Source organism: Tachypleus tridentatus, chromosome 12 (genome assembly GCF_004210375.1).
Source record: "Tachypleus tridentatus isolate NWPU-2018 chromosome 12, ASM421037v1, whole genome shotgun sequence".
NCBI lineage: Eukaryota > Metazoa > Arthropoda > Merostomata > Xiphosura > Limulidae > Tachypleus > Tachypleus tridentatus.
Window position 1 is genome coordinate 133,198,525 of NC_134836.1, and position 21,410 is coordinate 133,219,934.

The window sequence follows — 21,410 nt, forward strand, 5'->3', positions numbered from 1 at the left end:
ATATAGTAGAAGGTATGATTCGAGGACCACAGTACATCGAAGTTTTGCAGAGAAGAGTCGTTCCAGAATTGAAAAATAGATTTCCAGATGGATCTGGCATTTTCAGCAAGATCTGGCTCCGTGCCACACATTGAAACTTGTGAAAAATTTTATGACTACAACGCGAATAATGGTGCTGGACTGACCTGGAAACTCTCCGGACTTTAATCCTATTGAAAATCTTTGGGCGATTTGTAAAGAAAGACTTCGGGGAAAAGACTGTACTACGAAAGGTAAATTATTTGAGGCCATAATTGAGGTGTGGTACCGCGATCCAAAATTAGTAAAGATTGTAGTCAACTCGTGGACTCGATGCCAGAGTGGATTAATGATCTTCTGAAAAATAAAGGTGGTCATATCATGTATTAATTTGTGAGAAATTTTGGATTCTCAGAAATAAAACGCAAAAAAATTGCTAAAATCGGATATCGATAATTATGGTGGGCAGAACTCAGCTAACCCATTGTGTAGCTTTGTGTTTAATTACAAAGAAACAATGTATGCTTTTATTTAGTGTTTTCTACACATTTTTTGTTGAAAAACCGGAGTATTGTTACAATAACGTTCACTTTGTTACAGATTAACAACTTGAGAGAATAGCTTCTTGTCTCCTATCGGTATAATAATCTTGAGTGTCTGTGTGTCACGTAACACCAAGACCTCTGATCGCATCGACTTCTTAGTGGCACCAAACGATACCGTTTCGGTTCCAAGGTTTGCACAAAGACAAACGTTTCATCCAACCTCTTAAGGAAACCGAGAATTTCGCGAAAACACTTTTACGGGGATTCCTGAAAGCGAACCCCAAATTTTGTATTTATTTATATTAGAACACGTAAGTAGGTAAGCTCACTAATTATCGCTCGTTACATGGTTAAAGAAATTAATATGTTTATCTCAGCAACCTTGTTAATTGAACTGATAAAGTGTAAAATTGTAATTCAAGCAATAGATTTGTTATATAGCATCTGCGTAAATGTGGTCTTTAGGCCCAAGGGTTTGCTGGTATGTAAATATTTGTGAGATGTATGGGTACGAGGGAAACGTTCAGCGGAAACGTTCAGATGTATATATATATATATATATATATATACACACCAAAGATGGTTTGTTTGAAGTTAAGCACATAGATACACAATGAGCTTTCTGTGCTCTGCTCACCACGGGTATCGAAACCCAGTCTTCAGCGTTGTGAGTCCGCAGACATACTGCTGTGCCACAAAGGATTTAAAGAAATAAACATGAATATAATAAGTGTTCAAATGAGTTTGTTTGTCTGTTAAAGGCAAGGCTACAGAAAGAACTATTTTAACTCTTCCTACCGCGGGTATCGAAACCCGAATATTAGCGTCATAAACTGTGAGACTTACTGTTTAGATGGTGAGAGACACTGAAGAAAGGTGTAAACATTAAGATAATGTTAAAGTTTGCAAATCGTGACATCTTCCTAATGTAATAACAATGTACGTTATCATTGTTAGGTGACATGTAATAACAATGTACGTTATCGCTGCTAGGTGACGTGTAATAACAATGTACGTTATCGCTGCTAGGTGACGTGTAATAACAATGTACGTTATCGCTGCTGGGTGACTTCAAAGTTTAATAAAAAGACAGTTTGATATCTTCTTTGACGGGTTTGTCTTGTTTCAGCACCAATCCACACATTTGGCTATTTTTGCTCTGTCTAGTGCGAAGAATAGTGGACACTGAACATCCGGGTCGTTATATATTCACCTGTCGAGAATCGAACCTAGCAGAGAAGAGTTTAGCTAAACAAATAGCGAGTATCGGACCCCTACCTAAAGACCTCAGTTGTATCAAGCACGAATGAATATGAGTATATTTGAAGTTATCTTAAGAATTGATTTCACCCCCTCAGTGGCACGTCTCAGGACTCACACCGCTATAAAACGTGTTTCAACACCCGTGATGATCAGAGCGCATGTAGCTCATTGTGTTGTTTTGTTCTTCATTACAAACAAAGTAATACGGATATGATTTCAGCTGAAAGAGGTATCGTGTATCGACGAGCCAAGACAGATATGGTTTCAGCGGAAAGAGTTCGGTAACAGAGAAACTAAACATTATTAAACTCCTATCAATAGAAGTTTAGCTGCGTGTAAAGTATTATATTTTTCTATTGTTTGTTGAATTTCGTGCGGAACAACTTGAGGAGTATCTGGACGAGTCGTCCTTGAGTTTCAAGTTACAAAATAGGTGGAAAGTTTCTTATGAACTTGATCCGTCCTGAATTATTGGGCTATGCTTTGCCAACGAACACTAAAATTAACCAAGTATTATAACACCCTCATGAATTTTTTTTGGTTTATTTTCTTGTATATGTTAGTTTACGTTTTTTATTCAATGTTTCACGAAACTGGCTCACTTTATATGTGTTCTTTATCAGTGGTTCAACATTGTCCAATGATTCTGTCCGGTTTCTTTCTTTGTGATTGTTCTACACTGTTCCGTGATTCTGTCGGGTTCTTTCTTTGTGATTTTTCTACACTGTTTTGTGTTTCTGTCCGGTTTCCTTTCTGTGATTGTTCTACACTGCTTTACTTTATGTCATTTAGGCCAGACAAGTGGTCAGTATGTTCAGACGTGTAATCCAAGGGTTCATGCACCGCTGTGACATCTTTAGATTATATGTTTTGCTTCGTGACGATAAATCCCACCAGTGATAATACCATAATAGTCCACGTGTTAGTGGTGACAACTGTTAAGCTGAGTTCATAATTAGGCAGCTGTTGGTTGGTAATTTTAAAGCAAAGTCACATTGAGCTATCCACTGTATCCATAGCGGAGAATCGAACCCGGTACTTTTGCGATGTAACTCTGTAACCATACTTCTGTCTCACCAGAAGACGAGAGAGAACTGCGAAACAAAAATATTAGTTACTCCAAGCCAGCATATACAGTGCAATATGTGAATCTGAGGGATATCCGGTGCAGTTAAGGTTAAAAAAGTTTATAAGAGGAACATTAAATAGTTTTGACGTAACTACCACGTAATGAATCATGGTTGTAATGTGAAGAAACACACGTAATGAATCATGGTTGTAATGTGAAGAAAAACACGTAATGGATAATGGTTGTAATGTAGAATAGCAATGTGAAGAAAACACGTAATGGATCATGGTTGTAATGTAGATTAGCAATGTGAAGAAAAACACGTAGTAAATCATGGTAGTAATGTAGAATAGCAATGTTATTAAAACACGTAATGAATCATGGTAGTAATGTGAAGAAAAACACGTAATAAATCATGGTAGTAATGTAGAATAGCAATGTTATTAAAACAAGTAATGAATCATGGTAGTAATGTAGATTAGCAATGTGAAGAAAAACACGTAATGAATCATGGTAGTAATGTAGATTAGCAATGCGAAGAAAAACACGTAATGAATCATGGTAGTAATGTGAAGAAAAACACGTAATAAATCATGGTAGTAATGTAGAATAGAATGTTATTAAAACACGTAATAAATCATGGTAGTAATGTAGATTAGCAATGTGAAGAAAAACACGTAATGAATCATGGTAGTAATGTAGATTAGCAATGTGATGAAAACACGTAATGAATCATGGTAGTAATGTAGATTAGCAATGTGATGAAAACACGTAATGAATCATGGCAGTAATGTAGATTAGCAATGTGAAGAAAAACACGTAATGAATCATGGTAGTAATGTAGATTAGCAATGTGAAGAAAAACACGTAATGAATCATGGTAGTAATGTAGATTAGCAATGTGAAGAAAAACACAAGATGTTTCGGGACATTGTTTTCATGGGAATGAAGCCTCGTGATGAAACATTAATAGTTACAGAATTACACAAAGTGTGGGAGATACTTAATTAGGAAGGTCTATATGAAGATAAGATGGAAAGTAAGGAAAGGTGGAGCTGTACAAAGGTAAGATTATTATAAGATGGAAAGTAATGAAAGGGAGGGCTGTACAAAGGTAAGATTATTATAAAATGAAGAGTAAGGAAAGGGAGGGTTGTACACAGGTAATATTATTGTAAAATGAAGAGTAAGGAAAGGGAGGGCTGTACAAAGGTAAGATTATTATAAAATGAAGAGTAAGGAAAGGGAGTGCTGTACAAAGGTAAGATTATTATAAAATGAAGAGTAAGGAAAGGGAGGGATGTACACAGGTAAGATTATTATAAAATGAAGAGTAAGGAAAGGGAGGGCTGTACAAAGGTAAGATTATTATAAAATGAAGAGTAAGGAAAGGGAGGGCTGTACAAAGGTAAGATTATTATAAAATGAAGAGTAAGGAAAGGTAGGGCTGTACAAAGGTAAGATTATTATAAAATGAAGAGTAAGGAAAGGTAGAGCTGTACAAAGGTAAGATTATTATAAAATGAAGAGTAAGGAAAGGAGGGTTATTACAAAAGGTAAGATTATTATAAAATGAAGAGTAAGGAAAAAGCAGAGAGCTGTACAAAGGTAAGATTATTCTAAAATGAAGAGTAAGGAAAGGTAGGACTGTACAAAGGTAGGCTTATTATAAAATGAAGAGTAAGGAAAGGTAGGGCTGTACAAAGGTAAGATTATTATAAAATGAAGAGTAAGGAATGGTAGGTACTGTACAAAGGTAAGATTATTATAAAATGAAGAGTAAGGAAAGGTAGAGCTGTACAAAGGTAAGATTATTGTAAAATGAAGAGTAAGGAAAGGTAGGACTGTACAAAGGTAGGCTTATTATAAAATGAAGAGTAAGGAAAGGGAGGGTTAATACAAAAGGTAATATTATTATAAAATGAAATAAGGAAAAGAGAGGGTTAATACAAAGGTAATATTATTATAAAATGAAGAGTAAGGAAAGGGAGGATTGTACAAAGGTAAGATTATTATAAAATGAAGAGTAAGGAAAGGTAGAGCTGTAGAAAGGTAAGATTATTGTAAAATGAAGAGTAAGATGGAAAGATAGGACTATACAAAAAGTAGGCTTATTATAAAATGAAGAGTAAGAAAAAGGAGGGTTATTACAAAAGGTAATATTATATATAAAATGAAGATAAGAGAAAAGGAGGATTAATACAAAAGGTAAGATTATTATAAAATGAAGAAGAGTAAAGGAAAGGAGAGCTGCAGAAAGGTAAGATTATTATAAAACGAAGAGTAAGGAAAGGAGAGCTATAGAAAGGCAAGATTATTATAAAATGAAGAGTAAGGAAAAGGAGAGCTATAGAAAAGGTAAGATTATTATAAAATGAAGAGTAAGGAAAGGAGGGCTGGCTCAAAAAGTAAGATTAATATAAAAACGAAGAGTAAGGAAAAGGTAGGGCTGTACAAAGGTAAGATTATTATAAAATGAAGAGTAAGGAAAGGTAGGGACTGTACAAAGGTAAGATTATTATAAAATGAAATATAAGGAAAAAGTAGGGCTGTACAAAGGTAAGATTATTATAAAACGAAGAGCATAAGGAAAAGGTAGGACTAACCTAAAAGGTAAACAATATAAAATGAAGAGAAGAGAAGAGGAGGGTTAATACAAAGGTAAACTTATTATAAAATGAAGAGTAAGGAAAGGGAGGGTTGTACAAAGGTAATATTATTATAAAATGAAGAGTAAGGAAAGGAGGGTTGTACAAAGGTAAGATTATTATAAAATGAAGAGTAAGGAAAGGTAGGTTTGCACAAAGGTAGGATTATTATAAAATGAAGAGTAAGGAAAGGTAGGGCTGTACAAAGGTAAGATTATTATAAAATGGAAGGTATGGAAAGGTAGGGCTGTACAAGAGTTAGATTGATATAAGATAAAAAAGAAATGTGAAGAAATAAATAGAAGATGTAAGTAACGTGAGGATATTGAAGTTAAGCCTTTAATGTCTCGTGTTTTTACAAAATGTATCTAGACTAATAGCTCGAAGCTGTATATGTCTATAAAAGAACAATCTTTATCAGGAAATAACTGTAGTAAACAACGACCCACCCAAACTTCAAACATGTCCAACGGATGATGAATCGCCAAGATGCCTTTCTTCTGGTAGATGTATTTCATTAAGACTTCTGTAATAACGGTGATTAAGTAGTGAACGCCTCGTGGTCAATCTACCAATCACATAAGCCATCTTCAATCTTTCCCTGTCTGCGGGCTATCTTCTTTACTTTCTAAATTAACATTCGTGTTTACTTTACTTAGTAATAAGTTAAGGGAAGTTTTCTCGAGCATAACTCGTACTTTATAAGCGCTATATATATATATATATATACAACAAAGATAAACCACCAAGGACAACTTCTTGAGTTTAATGAAGACAGTCTGTTTATATGACTTGTTTGTGGATCTCAGCGTGGCTTAGCTTGGCAAAATAATTCATAACTATGAACATAAAGTAACCATTGACTTTTGTCTTTAATTACTGTTTTTATTGTAGAGGATATTGGAAAATCTCTAGTAATTTGTTCTATACAGAAACTTTATAGTTTCGCCTACATCTATCTTCAACTAAATATACAAGTTGCTCTTTTTTATCATTTGTTTAAAGAATGTGGCGCGCTTTTCATACAAATCAACTTAGAAATTCATTAAAATTTCAAGCTGTTCGGTTATAAAGAACGTTTGTAAAACTTTTCTTTGTAGAAAAAGTTTTATTATTTGATTGATAACAACGTAGTGCTTATGAGGTTTTGGTGCATCGTAATTAGACCTGATATTGTATGGATGTTTTTAGTGGAGAATTTTCAGTGTTAGGAAAACAAAGTTTTATTATGCCTTTTTATTGGTCCAAGTGAATTTATGTCATCTTATCGCAGTTTGTTAAACTTTATAAAAATAATAACTTCTATATTTTTCGCGATTTTCTTATCACTGTTTTTGAGTCTGTTGGTTTAGATATCAATTTGAAATTATAGTACAATTAAATTTAACTTCGCAATTTTACTTTAGCTCCCAGTTATAGTTGATCATACACGAGTGTTTCGTATTATACATTTTCAAATATGATTTCAGAGTTGTACTGTCCAATGATGTGGGATGGCGCCATCTGCTGGCCATATATCCCAGCCGGAACCCTTTATGAAATCCCTTGTCCTGCCTACGTTCATGGATTCAACACGGATGGTGAGTTATTTCAGTCTTCTTTAACCAAATCCCGAGAAATAAAGAAAAACAAATGTCTGGGTCTTTTGTAAACTAAACATCTGATATTTCTATGTCTGGGTCTTTTGTAAACTAGACATCTGATATCTCTATGTCTGGGTCTTTTGTAAACTAGATATCTGATATCTCTATGTCTGGGTTTTTTGAAAACTAGACATTTGATATCTCTATGTCTGGGTCTTTTGTAAACTAGATATCTGATATCTCTATGTCTGGGTCTTTTGTAAACTAGATATCTGATATCTCTATGTCTGGGTCTTTTGTAAACTAGATATCTGATATCTCTATGTCTGGGTCTTTTGTAAACTAGACATCTGATATCTCTATGTCTGGGTCTTTTGTAAACTAGATATCTGATATCTCTATGTCTGGGTCTTTTGTAAACTAGATATCTGATACTATGCTGGGTTTTTTGAAAACTAGACATTTGATATCTCTATGTCTGGGTCTTTTGTAAACTAGATATCTGATATCTCTATGTCTGGGTATTTTGTAAACTAGACATCTGATATCTCTATGTCTGGGTATTTTGTAAACTAGACATCTGATATCTCTATGTCTGGGTCTTTTGTAAACTAGACATCTGATATCTCTATGTCTGGGTCTTTTGTAAACTAGACATCTGATATCTCTATGTCTGGGTCTTTTGTAAACTAGACATCTGATATCTCTATGTCTGGGTCTTTTGTAAGCTAGATATCTGATATCTCTATCTCTGGGTCTTTTGTAAACTAGATATCTGATATCTCTATCTCTGGGTCTTTTGTAAACTAGATATCTGATATCTCTATGTCTGGGTCTTTTGTAAACTAGACATCTGATATCTCTATGTCTGGGTCTTCTGTAAACTAGACATCTGATATCTCTATGTCTGGGTCTTCTGTAAACTAAACATCTGATATCTCTATGTCTGGGTTTTTTGAAAACTAGACATCTGATATCTCTATGTCTGGGTCTTTTGTAAACTGGACATCTGATATCTCTATTTCAATTTGTTGTTGTTAATACTGAATTAACATTTCTGCCAATGTTATCTTCTTTATACACTGTTTTGTACAAAACTAAACGATAAACTATCTGTACTTTATCTACCATGGGTATCGAAGCCCGGTTATTTAGCACTATAAGCGTTCGTGCTGTTGAGCCATTATAGAGTAATGATGTGGTCCACTCACTTGTATAGGCTTAAATATGGACTGCAACTAGTCTTATGGACTTATTTATGAAAGAACTGGCATATTCAAACATTTCGGTTAATGCTTGTATACATAGTTGTTCAGTACTTTTTACAGTGTTAACAGTTAGAGTGAAATAAGACAGTTGAAGTCAAAAGATAAGGGAACGTATGTTTAAGGATTCTAAGCGGTTATTACTTTACTTTTCATGTGTTCCACAGCTGTTGCAAGTAAACTGTGTACTAGTGACGGCACCTGGTGGATAAATAAAGACCGTAATCAGACCTGGACAAACTATTCTATGTGTGTGGCTCATAATGTTGACCTGCAGGGCGAACCAGAAGGTCCAGGTATCAGTATGTACATTGATGGATCCTTCGAGGTAAGTCCTTGTCTGGGATTAAGTTTAGCCTTTGCTCCCTGTTAAACCACGTGACATATTTGAAATAGAACCAACATTTTGTTGTTGTTGTTATTAGATGCTTAAAATTGCTTTTCAGCAGTAAAGTAGTCATAACTGCCACAAATAAAATTTTATCAAACATGTATATAATCACATAAGAAGAATCTACAGATATCGACGTACTTTAAAAGTTTGTAATGTTTTTCGGCGAATTCATTTTTTGTTTGTACAAAGTCACACAGAAAGTTGTTTACGTTTGTCTGTCCCTATTTTTGAGCTGATTAGCGAGATATAAAGTAGATATTCGACAGCACCAATTGCCAACTCTTGGGCTATTCCTGTCTAACTGAATAGTGGACTTGACTATTATTCTTATAACACACCTACGGCTTCAAAGTGTTGTTACCGTCCAAACACTTTTTGAACAAACCAGCAAGTGGCGCACGGTAGATTTTGAATTTTTTTTTTCTAAGGACAACGAATTTGTAGAAATTGGGCGAGAAACAACGTTTCGACGTACTTACTCCGATCTAGAAACTGGCTGAGTTACAACGTTTTGACCTACTTACTTCGATCTAGAAACTGGCTGAGTGACAACGTTTTGACCTACTTACTTCGATCTAGAAACTGGCTGAGTTACAACGTTTTGACCTACTTACTCTGATCTAGAAACTGGCTGAGTTACAACGTTTTGACCTACTTACTCTGATCTAGAAACTGGCTGAGTTACAATGTTTTGACCTATTTACTCTGATCTAGAAACTGGCTGAGTGATAACGTTTCGACCTACTTACTCTGATCTAGAAACTGGCTGAGTGACAACGTTTCGACCTACTTACTCTGATCTAGAAACTGGGTGAGTGACAGCGTTTCGACGTACTGATTCTGATCTAGAAACTGGCAGAGTGACAGCGTTTCGACGTACTTATTCTGATCTAGAAACTGGGTGAGTGACAGCGTTTCGACGTACTTATTCTGATCTAGAAACTGGCTGAGTGACAATGTTTTGACCTACTTACTCTGATCTAGAAACTGGCTGAGTGACAATGTTTTGACCTACTTACTCTGATCTAGAAACTGGCTGAGTTACAATGTTTTGACCTATTTACTCTGATCTAGAAACTGGCTGAGTGATAACGTTTCGACCTACTTACTCTGATCTAGAAACTGGCTGAGTGATAACGTTTCGACCTACTTACTCTGATCTAGAAACTGGCTGAGTGACAACGTTTCGACCTACCTACCTGATCTAGAAACTGGGTGAGTGACAGCGTTTCGACGTACTTATTCTAATCTAGAAACTGGCTGAGTTACAACGTTTCGACGTACTTATTCTGATCTAGAAACTGGCAGAGTTACAACGTTTTGACCTACTTACTCTGATCTAGAAACTGGCTGAGTTACAATGTTTTGACCTATTTACTCTGATCTAGAAACTGGCTGAGTGATAACGTTTCGACCTACTTACTCTGATCTAGAAACTGGCTGAGTGACAGCGTTTCGACGTACTTATTCTGATCTAGAAACTGGGTGAGTGACAGCGTTTCGACGCACTTATTCTGATCTAGAAACTGGGTGAGTGACAGCGTTTCGACGCACTTATTCTGATCTAGAAACTGGCTGAGTTACAACGTTTCGACGTACTTATTCTGATCTAGAAACTGGCAGAGTGACAGCGTTTCGACGTACTTATTCTGATCTAGAAACTGGGTGAGTGACAGCGTTTCGACGTACTTATTCTGATCTAGAAACTGGCTGAGTGACAATGTTTTGACCTACTTACTCTGATCTAGAAACTGGCTGAGTTACAATGTTTTGACCTATTTACTCTGATCTAGAAACTGGCTGAGTGATAACGTTTCGACCTACTTACTCTGATCTAGAAACTGGCTGAGTGACAACGTTTCGACCTACTTACTCTGATCTAGAAACTGGCTGAGTGACAGCGTTTCGACGTACTTATTCTGATCTAGAAACTGGGTGAGTGACAGCGTTTCGACGTACTTATTCTGATCTAGAAACTGGCTGAGTTACAACGTTTCGACGTACTTATTCTGATCTAGAAACTGGCAGAGTGACAGCGTTTCGACGTACTTATTCTGATCTAGAAACTGGCAGAGTGACAGCGTTTCGACGTACTTATTCTGATCTAGAAACTGGCTGAGTGACAGCGTTTCGACGTACTTATTCTGATCTAGAAACTGGCTGAGTGACAGCGTTTCGACGTACTTATTCTGATCAAGAAACTGGGTGAGTGACAGCGTTTCGACGTACTTATTCTGATCTAGAAACTGGCTGAGTTACAACGTTTCGACGTACTTATTCTGATCTAGAAACTGGGTGAGTGACAGCGTTTCGACGTACTTATTCTGATCTAGAAACTGGCTGAGTGACAGCGTTTCGACGTACTTATTCTGATCAAGAAACTGGGTGAGTGACAGCGTTTCGACGTACTTATTCTGATCTAGAAACTGGCTGAGTTACAACGTTTCGACGTACTTATTCTGATCTAGAAACTGGGTGAGTGACAGCGTTTCGACGTACTTATTCTGATCTAGAAACTGGCTGAGTGACAACGTTTCGACCTACTTACTCTGATCTAGAAACTGGCTGAGTTACAATGTTTCGACGTACTTATTCTGATCTAGAAATTGGCTGAGTGACAACGTTTCGACGTACTTATTCTGATCTAGAAACTGGGTGAGTGACAGCGTTTCGACGTACTTATTCTGATCTAGAAACTGGGTGAGTGACAGCGTTTCGACGTACTTATTCTGATCTAGAAACTGGGTGAGTGACAAGCGTTTCGACGTACTTATTCTGATCTAGAAATTGGCTCAGTGACAACGTTTCGACGTACTTATTCTGATCTAGAAACTGGGTGAGTGACAGCGTTTCGACGTACTTATTCTGATCTAGAAATTGGCTCAGTGACAACGTTTCGACCTACTTACTCTGATCTAGAAACTGGCTGAGTGACAACGTTTCGACCTACTTACTCTGATCTAGAAACTGGGTGAGTGACAGCGTTTCGACGTACTAATTCTGATCTAGAAACTGGCTGAGTTACAACGTTTCGACGTACTTATTCTGATCTAGAAACTGGCAGAGTGACAGCGTTTCGACGTACTTATTCTGATCTAGAAACTGGGTGAGTGACAGCGTTTCGACGTACTTATTCTGATCTAGAAACTGGCTGAGTGACAATGTTTTGACCTACTTACTCTGATCTAGAAACTGGCTGAGTGACAATGTTTTGACCTACTTACTCTGATCTAGAAACTGGCTGAGTTACAATGTTTTGACCTATTTACTCTGATCTAGAAACTGGCTGAGTGATAACGTTTCGACCTACTTACTCTGATCTAGAAACTGGCTGAGTGATAACGTTTCGACCTACTTACTCTGATCTAGAAACTGGCTGAGTGACAACGTTTCGACCTACTTACTCTGATCTAGAAACTGGGTGAGTGACAGCGTTTCGACGTACTTATTCTGATCTAGAAACTGGCTGAGTTACAACGTTTCGACGTACTTATTCTGATCTAGAAACTGGCAGAGTTACAACGTTTTGACCTACTTACTCTGATCTAGAAACTGGCTGAGTTACAATGTTTTGACCTATTTACTCTGATCTAGAAACTGGCTGAGTGATAACGTTTCGACCTACTTACTCTGATCTAGAAACTGGCTGAGTGACAGCGTTTCGACGTACTTATTCTGATCTAGAAACTGGGTGAGTGACAGCGTTTCGACGCACTTATTCTGATCTAGAAACTGGGTGAGTGACAGCGTTTCGACGCACTTATTCTGATCTAGAAACTGGCTGAGTTACAACGTTTCGACGTACTTATTCTGATCTAGAAACTGGCAGAGTGACAGCGTTTCGACGTACTTATTCTGATCTAGAAACTGGGTGAGTGACAGCGTTTCGACGTACTTATTCTGATCTAGAAACTGGCTGAGTGACAATGTTTTGACCTACTTACTCTGATCTAGAAACTGGCTGAGTTACAATGTTTTGACCTATTTACTCTGATCTAGAAACTGGCTGAGTGATAACGTTTCGACCTACTTACTCTGATCTAGAAACTGGCTGGTGACAACGTTTCGACCTACTTACTCTGATCTAGAAACTGGCTGAGTGACAGCGTTTCGACGTACTTATTCTGATCTAGAAACTGGGTGAGTGACAGCGTTTCGACGTACTTATTCTGATCTAGAAACTGGCTGAGTTACAACGTTTCGACGTACTTATTCTGATCTAGAAACTGGCAGAGTGACAGCGTTTCGACGTACTTATTCTGATCTAGAAACTGGCAGAGTGACAGCGTTTCGACGTACTTATTCTGATCTAGAAACTGGCTGAGTGACAGCGTTTCGACGTACTTATTCTGATCTAGAAACTGGCTGAGTGACAGCGTTTCGACGTACTTATTCTGATCAAGAAACTGGGTGAGTGACAGCGTTTCGACGTACTTATTCTGATCTAGAAACTGGCTGAGTTACAACGTTTCGACGTACTTATTCTGATCTAGAAACTGGGTGAGTGACAGCGTTTCGACGTACTTATTCTGATCTAGAAACTGGCTGAGTGACAACGTTTCGACCTACTTACTCTGATCTAGAAACTGGCTGAGTTACAATGTTTCGACGTACTTATTCTGATCTAGAAATTGGCTGAGTGACAACGTTTCGACGTACTTATTCTGATCTAGAAACTGGGTGAGTGACAGCGTTTCGACGTACTTATTCTGATCTAGAAACTGGGTGAGTGACAGCGTTTCGACGTACTTATTCTGATCTAGAAACTGGGTGAGTGACAGCGTTTCGACGTACTTATTCTGATCTAGAAACTGGCTGAGTGACAACGTTTCGACGTACTTATTCTGATCTAGAAACTGGGTGAGTGACAGCGTTTCGACGTACTTATTCTGATCTAGAAATTGGCTCAGTGACAACGTTTCGACCTATTTACTCTGATCTAGAAACTGGGTGAGTGATGGTTTTAATAAAATTTACATTGACCCGGCATGGCCAGGTGACTCGGACTCTCGAGTATTATTAAAGCCACACATAAATAGAGTTACATTCAGTTATAATTATGGCAGATCTGCCTTGTATAGAATAATTCTAGTTTTTCTCTTTAACACTTTCGCTTCAGTGTAAACCATAATACAGTTCCATATGTACTGAATGTAAATCGCTACTACAACACTGCTTCATTCTTATGAAGTAGGTATAACATAATTATAACACAGCATTATTTCATAAAGTAGATAACATAATTATAACACAGCATTATTTCATAAAGTAGATAACATAATTATAACACAGCATTGTTTCATAAAGTAGATAACATAATTATAACACAGCATTATTTCATAAAGTAGATAATCAATATTGTAATATAGGCTCATCTTCATTACAAAGACACGTTCTAATAATATTATAGATACATCTTCAAAGACACACGTATTTATAGCATGGCAACCCTTTGTTGAGATATATACGTATCATACAGTAATGAAACTCTTGCTTATGTGATAATAGGAATCATTTTTTTATTACGCAATATGAAGCCTCAACTTCGCGAAATGTTTGTCCTGCGTTTATTTAGATTAGCAATGGGGTCGCGATTTTCTCGTTTCGTCTTCGTGTCCCCGTTACGAATAACTTTATTATTCTCCCTTCGAATGTATAGGAAAAAAAAAAAAAAAATTGGACACCTGAATTTGCTTCTCGTAGTGGAACAAAACGAAGGTAAAGACGTCACACGCAGATTTACAGAATATACAGTTTATATATATAACGTTTACAGAATATCTGGCATGTTTTGTGTTTGGACAAACAGAAATCAACAGAGATTACTATACAAGGCTTAAAATCGCTCACAGCCACCATCCACTTTTCTACCAACTGTTGGCACCCCCAAGTGAGCACTGACTCCATCGGATATTTCTTATAATATTAAAGCGACGTCTTCATGAAGCTTGTACGTTCAGACTGTATTACAGCTTAGTTTCAAACACATCTGTCGGGGTCTCCAGATATTTGACAGAATACAGTATTGTAAGTTATGTTTCAAATTTAGTATAAGAGCTGAAAGAAAGAAGTCTATAGATAAATCAACTTGCGTGATGTCTGAAAATATACAACTCCTATAAAATAGTATTAAAGCTAGCACTTTCATGTTTATTTAGTATTTCAATAGAGGGCGCTATTTATTAGAATGGGTATTGAATGAACAACTTCATTATTGTGCGTACGCGTCAAGTCGTTTTCATTTTTTCCCCCTTAAGTTCCGGGAAATCATTAACATTCCTCAGAAAAATATGTTCTAGAAAATTAATAGTATTTGTTATTAGTTCCGAAACGTTTTAAGTATAGAATGAAGGATATAAAACATGCGTAGATAACTTAGTGTGGACAACCAGTAAATGTTCTAATAACAATGTACTTTATCACTTCAGGAAATAAATTTCACTCATAAAGAAAAGGCTCGGCATGGCCAAGCACGTTAAGGCGTTCGACTCGTAATCCGAGGGTCGCGGGTTCGAATCCGGTCGCGCCAAACATGCTCGCCCTCCCGGCCGTAGGGGCGGTATAATGTTACGGTCAATCCCACTATTCGTTGGTAAAGAGTAGCCCAAGAGTTGGCGGTGGATGGTGATGACTAGCTGCCTTCCCTCTAGTCTTACACTGCTAATTAGGGACGGCTAGCACAGATAGCCCTCGAGTAGCTTTGTGCGAAATTCCAAAACAAACAAACAATAAAAGAAAAAAACAAAAAACAAAACAGATCGATGAGAAACAAAATTTGTTGTTTATTGTTTGTCATGATATTAAAAGCAGAAAATATATTTTATGATTGGAAGTAAAAGGCTTTTAACATATCTCTGTAAGGCTTAGAATAATGTGGCATTGTATAGGCTTATAAAACAAGGTGAATGTTGGTATATGAAACGCATGATCCTGGCTTGACAAAGTTATATCTTGTTTATATGGTCAGGCTACTGAGGTCGTTCCTAATCTGAACTATTGACCTCCAGAAGGAAGGTTGCCAGTCAACAACACGATGCCACCGACTATCAAAGCTAAGCCTGTCACTCTTATAATGCACCCACAGCTTAAAATACATGGAATAGTTTGTTATATCGCACGGATTCGTACCCGATTTGCCAGCTCCAAAATTCAGATCCCTATCAAACACCGCGCAGAGACCTTTAATAGGGGACATTCAAATAAACAATTGCTACACTTTTATTAAACACAAAATGACAAAATAACAGAAGACGTACTCGAACGTGTGATTCACTGACTTGCGCCGTCTTTCCCATCCTGGTGAAAGTTTAAATGCCGTGAAGGTCAGTCTTATCATCAAAATCGATAAAAGATTGAATTGCTGACCCTGTATCTTTTACCAGGCTCTAGTCCATACAGAGATCAAACACCAGGCTCTAGTCCATACAGAGATCAAACACCAGGCTCTAGTCCATACAGAGATCAAACACCAGGCTCTAGTCCATACAGAGATCAAACACGTCGCTTTCAATTTCGTCTAAAAGTAGCGCTGGTCTCATCGTTATGGTAACCTAAAGAGATGATCACGTGACCGTTAAAGCCGGCTTTCAAAGCAATACGAGATCTGCTTACTGATCGAACGACAAAATTAAATTATAATATGGTATTACAAAAACAAGAGAAAAGAATGTAATATTGAGTTTAACACCGGAAAATAAATCTCCCCATATATTTATCTATATGCATATGAAATCCCTATTTAGTTTATCGAAAACGTGTAAAACAAGACGTAAGACCTTAACAAACTGCATTGAAGATTTCTTTCCTTAATACCGTGAAATGAATTTTTAAGTTATTTATCTAACTTATTTCATTTGAAAGATTCGCCTGACTTGTTACTATATTCTGTCGCGGAAGTAGATTACTATTTAAGGTAATAGAATAACTTCAAATCCAAGAAACGAATACAGACAGAAATCTATTGATGTTACTGGTTATTGCGATCATATATCTATATAAATATTATAGTACATGTATGTTCATGTAACTACTTCGTAAACTAGGTTTGGAGACTCATTCGGTCGACAAGGAGATGCATATAAACTTTCACTTTTGCATTTTGCAGTTTTTGTGGGCGTTTTTTTGGTTTTTTTAACCACAACTCCCCATCCTGTAGATCCACGTTTACCAAATTTAGTATGGAGGCTCATTGGGTCCATGGGGACATACATCCAAATTTACGGTTTCATATTTTATGTTTTGCTGTTTCTGTGGGTATCTTTTAGAAATACACATAAGGAAAGCAGCTTTTCAGGTCCTAAGGCAACTAACCTTTCATTAATCACGTATTTAAATAACTTCTCTCCAGGTGGTGTGTACTCGAGCTAGTATATTTATTATTAGTGTCGTTTATATATTCCTCATTTTTGTCTTATTTCGAATTTTACACTGAGATATATAAAGTTTCTTTGACATTAAACGCAAAGCCACACAATAGGCTATGTGTTCTGTCCACCGCGGGTATTGAAGCTCCGATTATACCGTTATAAGTCCTGGAACTTACCGAGAAGCACTACCTAAAGGCCAGATGGAAGGCAGCTACCCACCAACACCTGTATGTTCACAGCAGGCTTTTGAAATACTCTTCACCTGATCTAGTAGAGAGAATCGACCGTCAAATTGTAGCAAGCGTTTTTGCAATAACCAGTCTCCAATCATAAACGCCCCTCGCTAGTACAGCGGTAAGTCTACGGTCTTACAACGCTAATATCAGGGGCTCGATTCCCCTCGGTGGGCACAGCAGATAGCCCAAGGTGCCTTTGCTATAACAAAACACAAACACACCCAATCATAAACACGCTATTTTTAAGCCACGTCTAACCCAATGAATATCTCTACAAAATCGCTTAAGTTCATGGTAATTTGAACAAAAACATCAGAGACGTAACATGTTTCATCTTGTTTCAGTCAGAACGTTAAACACATTTCTGTACACTGGAAGTTCAATAATCCAACCAGTGCCATCTATAAATCACTGAGTGTCGCATTATTTAAACAAACTGCAAATAGCAGTAGTTATGTAGAATTATCTCTTTAAAGTAACATGTGACTCGGACGTTGCTTAAGGGTAAGCGTGCCAAACTGTGGACTTTAGGGTACTTGATTCGTGTCTCGTTGTCAAAAAAAAAAAAAAATGCATTACGTAGGATGGCATTATAAACGCGTTAAAAGTGTGACAGCCATATCTTGCTGTTAGATTAGGGTAGACCAAGAGTTGGAATTTATAGAAACGATTCCCAGGGGAAAAAGATAAAGTTCTGTTTCTAAGTAGTCATATAAAACGTTACTGGACAGTATTAATCTGTAAGAAACCTTTACTAAATCAATAAATGCACAATATCAAATAGACATTTTTTTCCAACTTAATGTAACGAGAGAAATTGAAAACGCGCAAAATTTAGAGTAGCTGCGTCAAATATACACAGCACTTTAGGTACATATGGAAATATAACAAAGTAGTAAGTATTATATGTTTATAACAGTGTCTTGAGTGAATGTTTACATAACAATACCATAAGTATATATATATATATATCACTTTCAGTCTTCCAGACTGGATTCTTTAGCGTTATTGTCTTCTCGTGTTACAGAGAGAAACCTAATAAACGCCACATGTCTGGAATAATTATGTAAAGCAGTTCGTTGAGTACGTTTTAATTGGCCATATCGAAAACTAATAAATATTATATGATCAGAACAAAAGGTACTCCTAGTGACCACACCTAACATTATACAGAATATAGTTGTACCTTCCACACCTAACATTACACATAGCATGGTTCTAGTGACCACACATAACATTGTACACATTATGGTTGTACCTACCACACCTAACATTGTACAGAACATGGTTGTAGTGACCACACCTAACATTATACAGAACATGGTTGTAGTGACCACACCTAACATTATACAGAACATGGTTGTAGTGACCACACCTAACATTATACAGAACATGGTTGTAGTGGTCACACCTAACATTATACAGAACATGGTTGTAGTGGCCACACCTAACATTATACAGAACATGGTTGTAGTGACCACACCTAACATTATATGGTTCTAGTGACCACACATAACATTGTACACATTATGGTTGTACCTACCACACCTAACATTGTACACATTATGGTTGTACCTACCACACCTAACATTGTACAGATCATGGTTGTAGTGACCACACCTAACATTATACAAAACATGGTTGTAGTGACCACACCTAACATTATACAGAACATGGCTACAGATATTCATAGAAGTAAAAAGGACCTATCCGAAACAATAAAAATGTAAAACAGTTATATAAAAGTAACTTCTCCACTGACGGGACCCAGATGGAGGCCAACAATATACTCTCTTACGTTCCTTTATGAATTGTTTGTCTCCATCCGGGTCTCGTCAGTGGAGAAGTTACTGTTATATAACTGTTTTTGTTGTGTACCTTCTGCATATTTTCATGAGTGTTTTTCTCTCTCAGTCACACCTACTCACGATCAAACTGATATCGAAAATCGGCTACACTGTATCATTCTCAGCACTGATCGTCGCATTTCTTATCTTGGCTTTCCTGAGGTAAGTTTTATTAATTATTATAACGTGTGCGCCTTTTACAAGCTGGCATGCAGTCACATAACTTTAGTATATATTAGCATAACTCTAGCATATATTAACATAATCCTGGCATATATTAACATAATCCTGGCATATATTAACATAACCCTGCTATATATAAACCCAACTCTAGTATATATTAACATAATTCTGACATATATTAGCATAATCTCGGCATATATTAACACAATCCTGGAGTGTATTAAGATGATTTTGATTATAAATCGACGAATAATTTTATTTACTGTAATGATCTAAAAAAATTGTTAAATCGTACTACAAGAATGAAACCGTTAACACTGTCTACAGATATATACGTACAACACCATTCTATATATATGTGTATGTGTGTGTTTATTAGTCGAATTGGACAAAGTTATGACTGGTCCAATAACTTGAGTAACTTTCCAGACTTACTAGTCCTGATACACACCGATTGCACGTTTTCCTCAATTTTCCAATCTGTACAAAGCCTATGATTTTATTCACGGATATTACGGACATAATTCAAACACTCAGTCGATTATTTATTTGTTTTTTTTTAGCAACTATTCTATACTTTATTCTATACTACACACATCCACACACATATATATACTATACTATACTATATATGTATATATATGTACCTTATATTCAAATTTAAACCTATTAGGTCGTTCAAATTTTTGTAATCTATTTCACGATCCATTTAGTAAAGTAAGATGTTGAAAAATACGCAGATGGTTTTTAACGTTCTCTCAAAAGACCTTAGTACCACGTTTCTTCATTACGTTGCGAAACGGTACGGATTAATAACACGTCCAGTCAGCAGTGTTGTAATATTACACGGTGGTCACTAGATCGAATGAAGTAACTGTTAGAATAGAAAACTGACCTGTCTCACAGAATTATGTACGTGTATAAATCATAGTGTCATAGCAACCAAACTGCTCATTTCTCGTGCCACGTGGACCAAATTACCAAACGATATGTCGTTTCAATTACATGTTCTGCTTTTTTCCAATTCCGTCGGTTAAGTTTCGTTTCTTACGGTCACGTGATTACTGTTGTCATTTTAATTTTATCAGATGTCTCCCATTTTCGGACTTACAAATCGACCGTTAACTGTTACATTGTGGAAAATGTAAACAAGAACCAAGGTAAAAAATCAAAATTCAAACATCTTCTGTCGTGTAATCTGTTTCATGAGCATATTTCAACACGACGTTCAATGTAGTCACTTTTTTGTTTTTCAGAAAGCTTCGTTGTCCGAGAAACAACCTGCACATGCATCTTTTCATTTCTTTCCTCATGAGGGCGCTGATGTTTATCTTGAAGGATGCTATGTTTGTAGCCGGCATGGGGTTTCGAAGTAACGTAGCTATGTCCGAATCTGGCGTTCCCACGTTTCTGGAATCTAGAAGTGTAAGCTGTTTCGTTTTGGTTTCAATTCTCTATTTTTCGTCTGAATTTTGTATTGAATCAAATGTTATTTTATGTTTTCCTCGACCTAGTTAAAGCGGTTAATTTGCATTCGTGTCTCCACATAACACTTAAACTGGTCATGTAAAAATATCCGTCGAGGAGCGAACCTCTGTTCACGAGGCTACATCGTCGTGTCACGTTGTGTGGAAATCATGATGAGCGAACCTCTGTTTATGAGGCTACATCCCCGTGTCACGTCGTGTGGAAATCGTGAGGAGGGAACCTCTGTTCACGAGGCTACATCCTCGTGTCACGTCGTGTGGAAATCGTGAGGAGCGAACCTCTGTTCACGAGGCTACATCCTTGTGTCACGTCGTGTGGAAATCGTGAGGAGCGAACCTCTGTTCATGAGGCTACATCCTCGTGTCACGTCGTGTGGAAATTGTGAGGAGCAAACCTCTGTTCACGAGGCTACATCCTCGTGTCACGTCGTACCGAATAGATCGAATACTCTTCATTTGTTTTGTCTACGATGAGTCAGTACGACAGATATTTTGGAAACGCTAGA

At 36.9% G+C, this 21,410-nt stretch overlaps 1 protein-coding gene across 1 annotated transcript in view; it reads left to right on the forward strand.

Annotated features, from left to right (window-relative positions):
- Nucleotides 1-7,002: 7,002 nt before the first annotated feature.
- LOC143235803 (uncharacterized) overlaps nt 7,003-21,410 on the forward strand; it is a 116,552-nt gene continuing 102,144 nt past the window's right edge. The window contains exons 1-4 of the mRNA XM_076473999.1: nt 7,003-7,123; nt 8,559-8,719; nt 19,302-19,396; nt 20,674-20,842. Of these exons, the coding sequence (XP_076330114.1) occupies nt 7,003-7,123; nt 8,559-8,719; nt 19,302-19,396; nt 20,674-20,842 (546 nt within the window). The remainder of the gene's footprint in view (nt 7,124-8,558; nt 8,720-19,301; nt 19,397-20,673; nt 20,843-21,410) is intronic.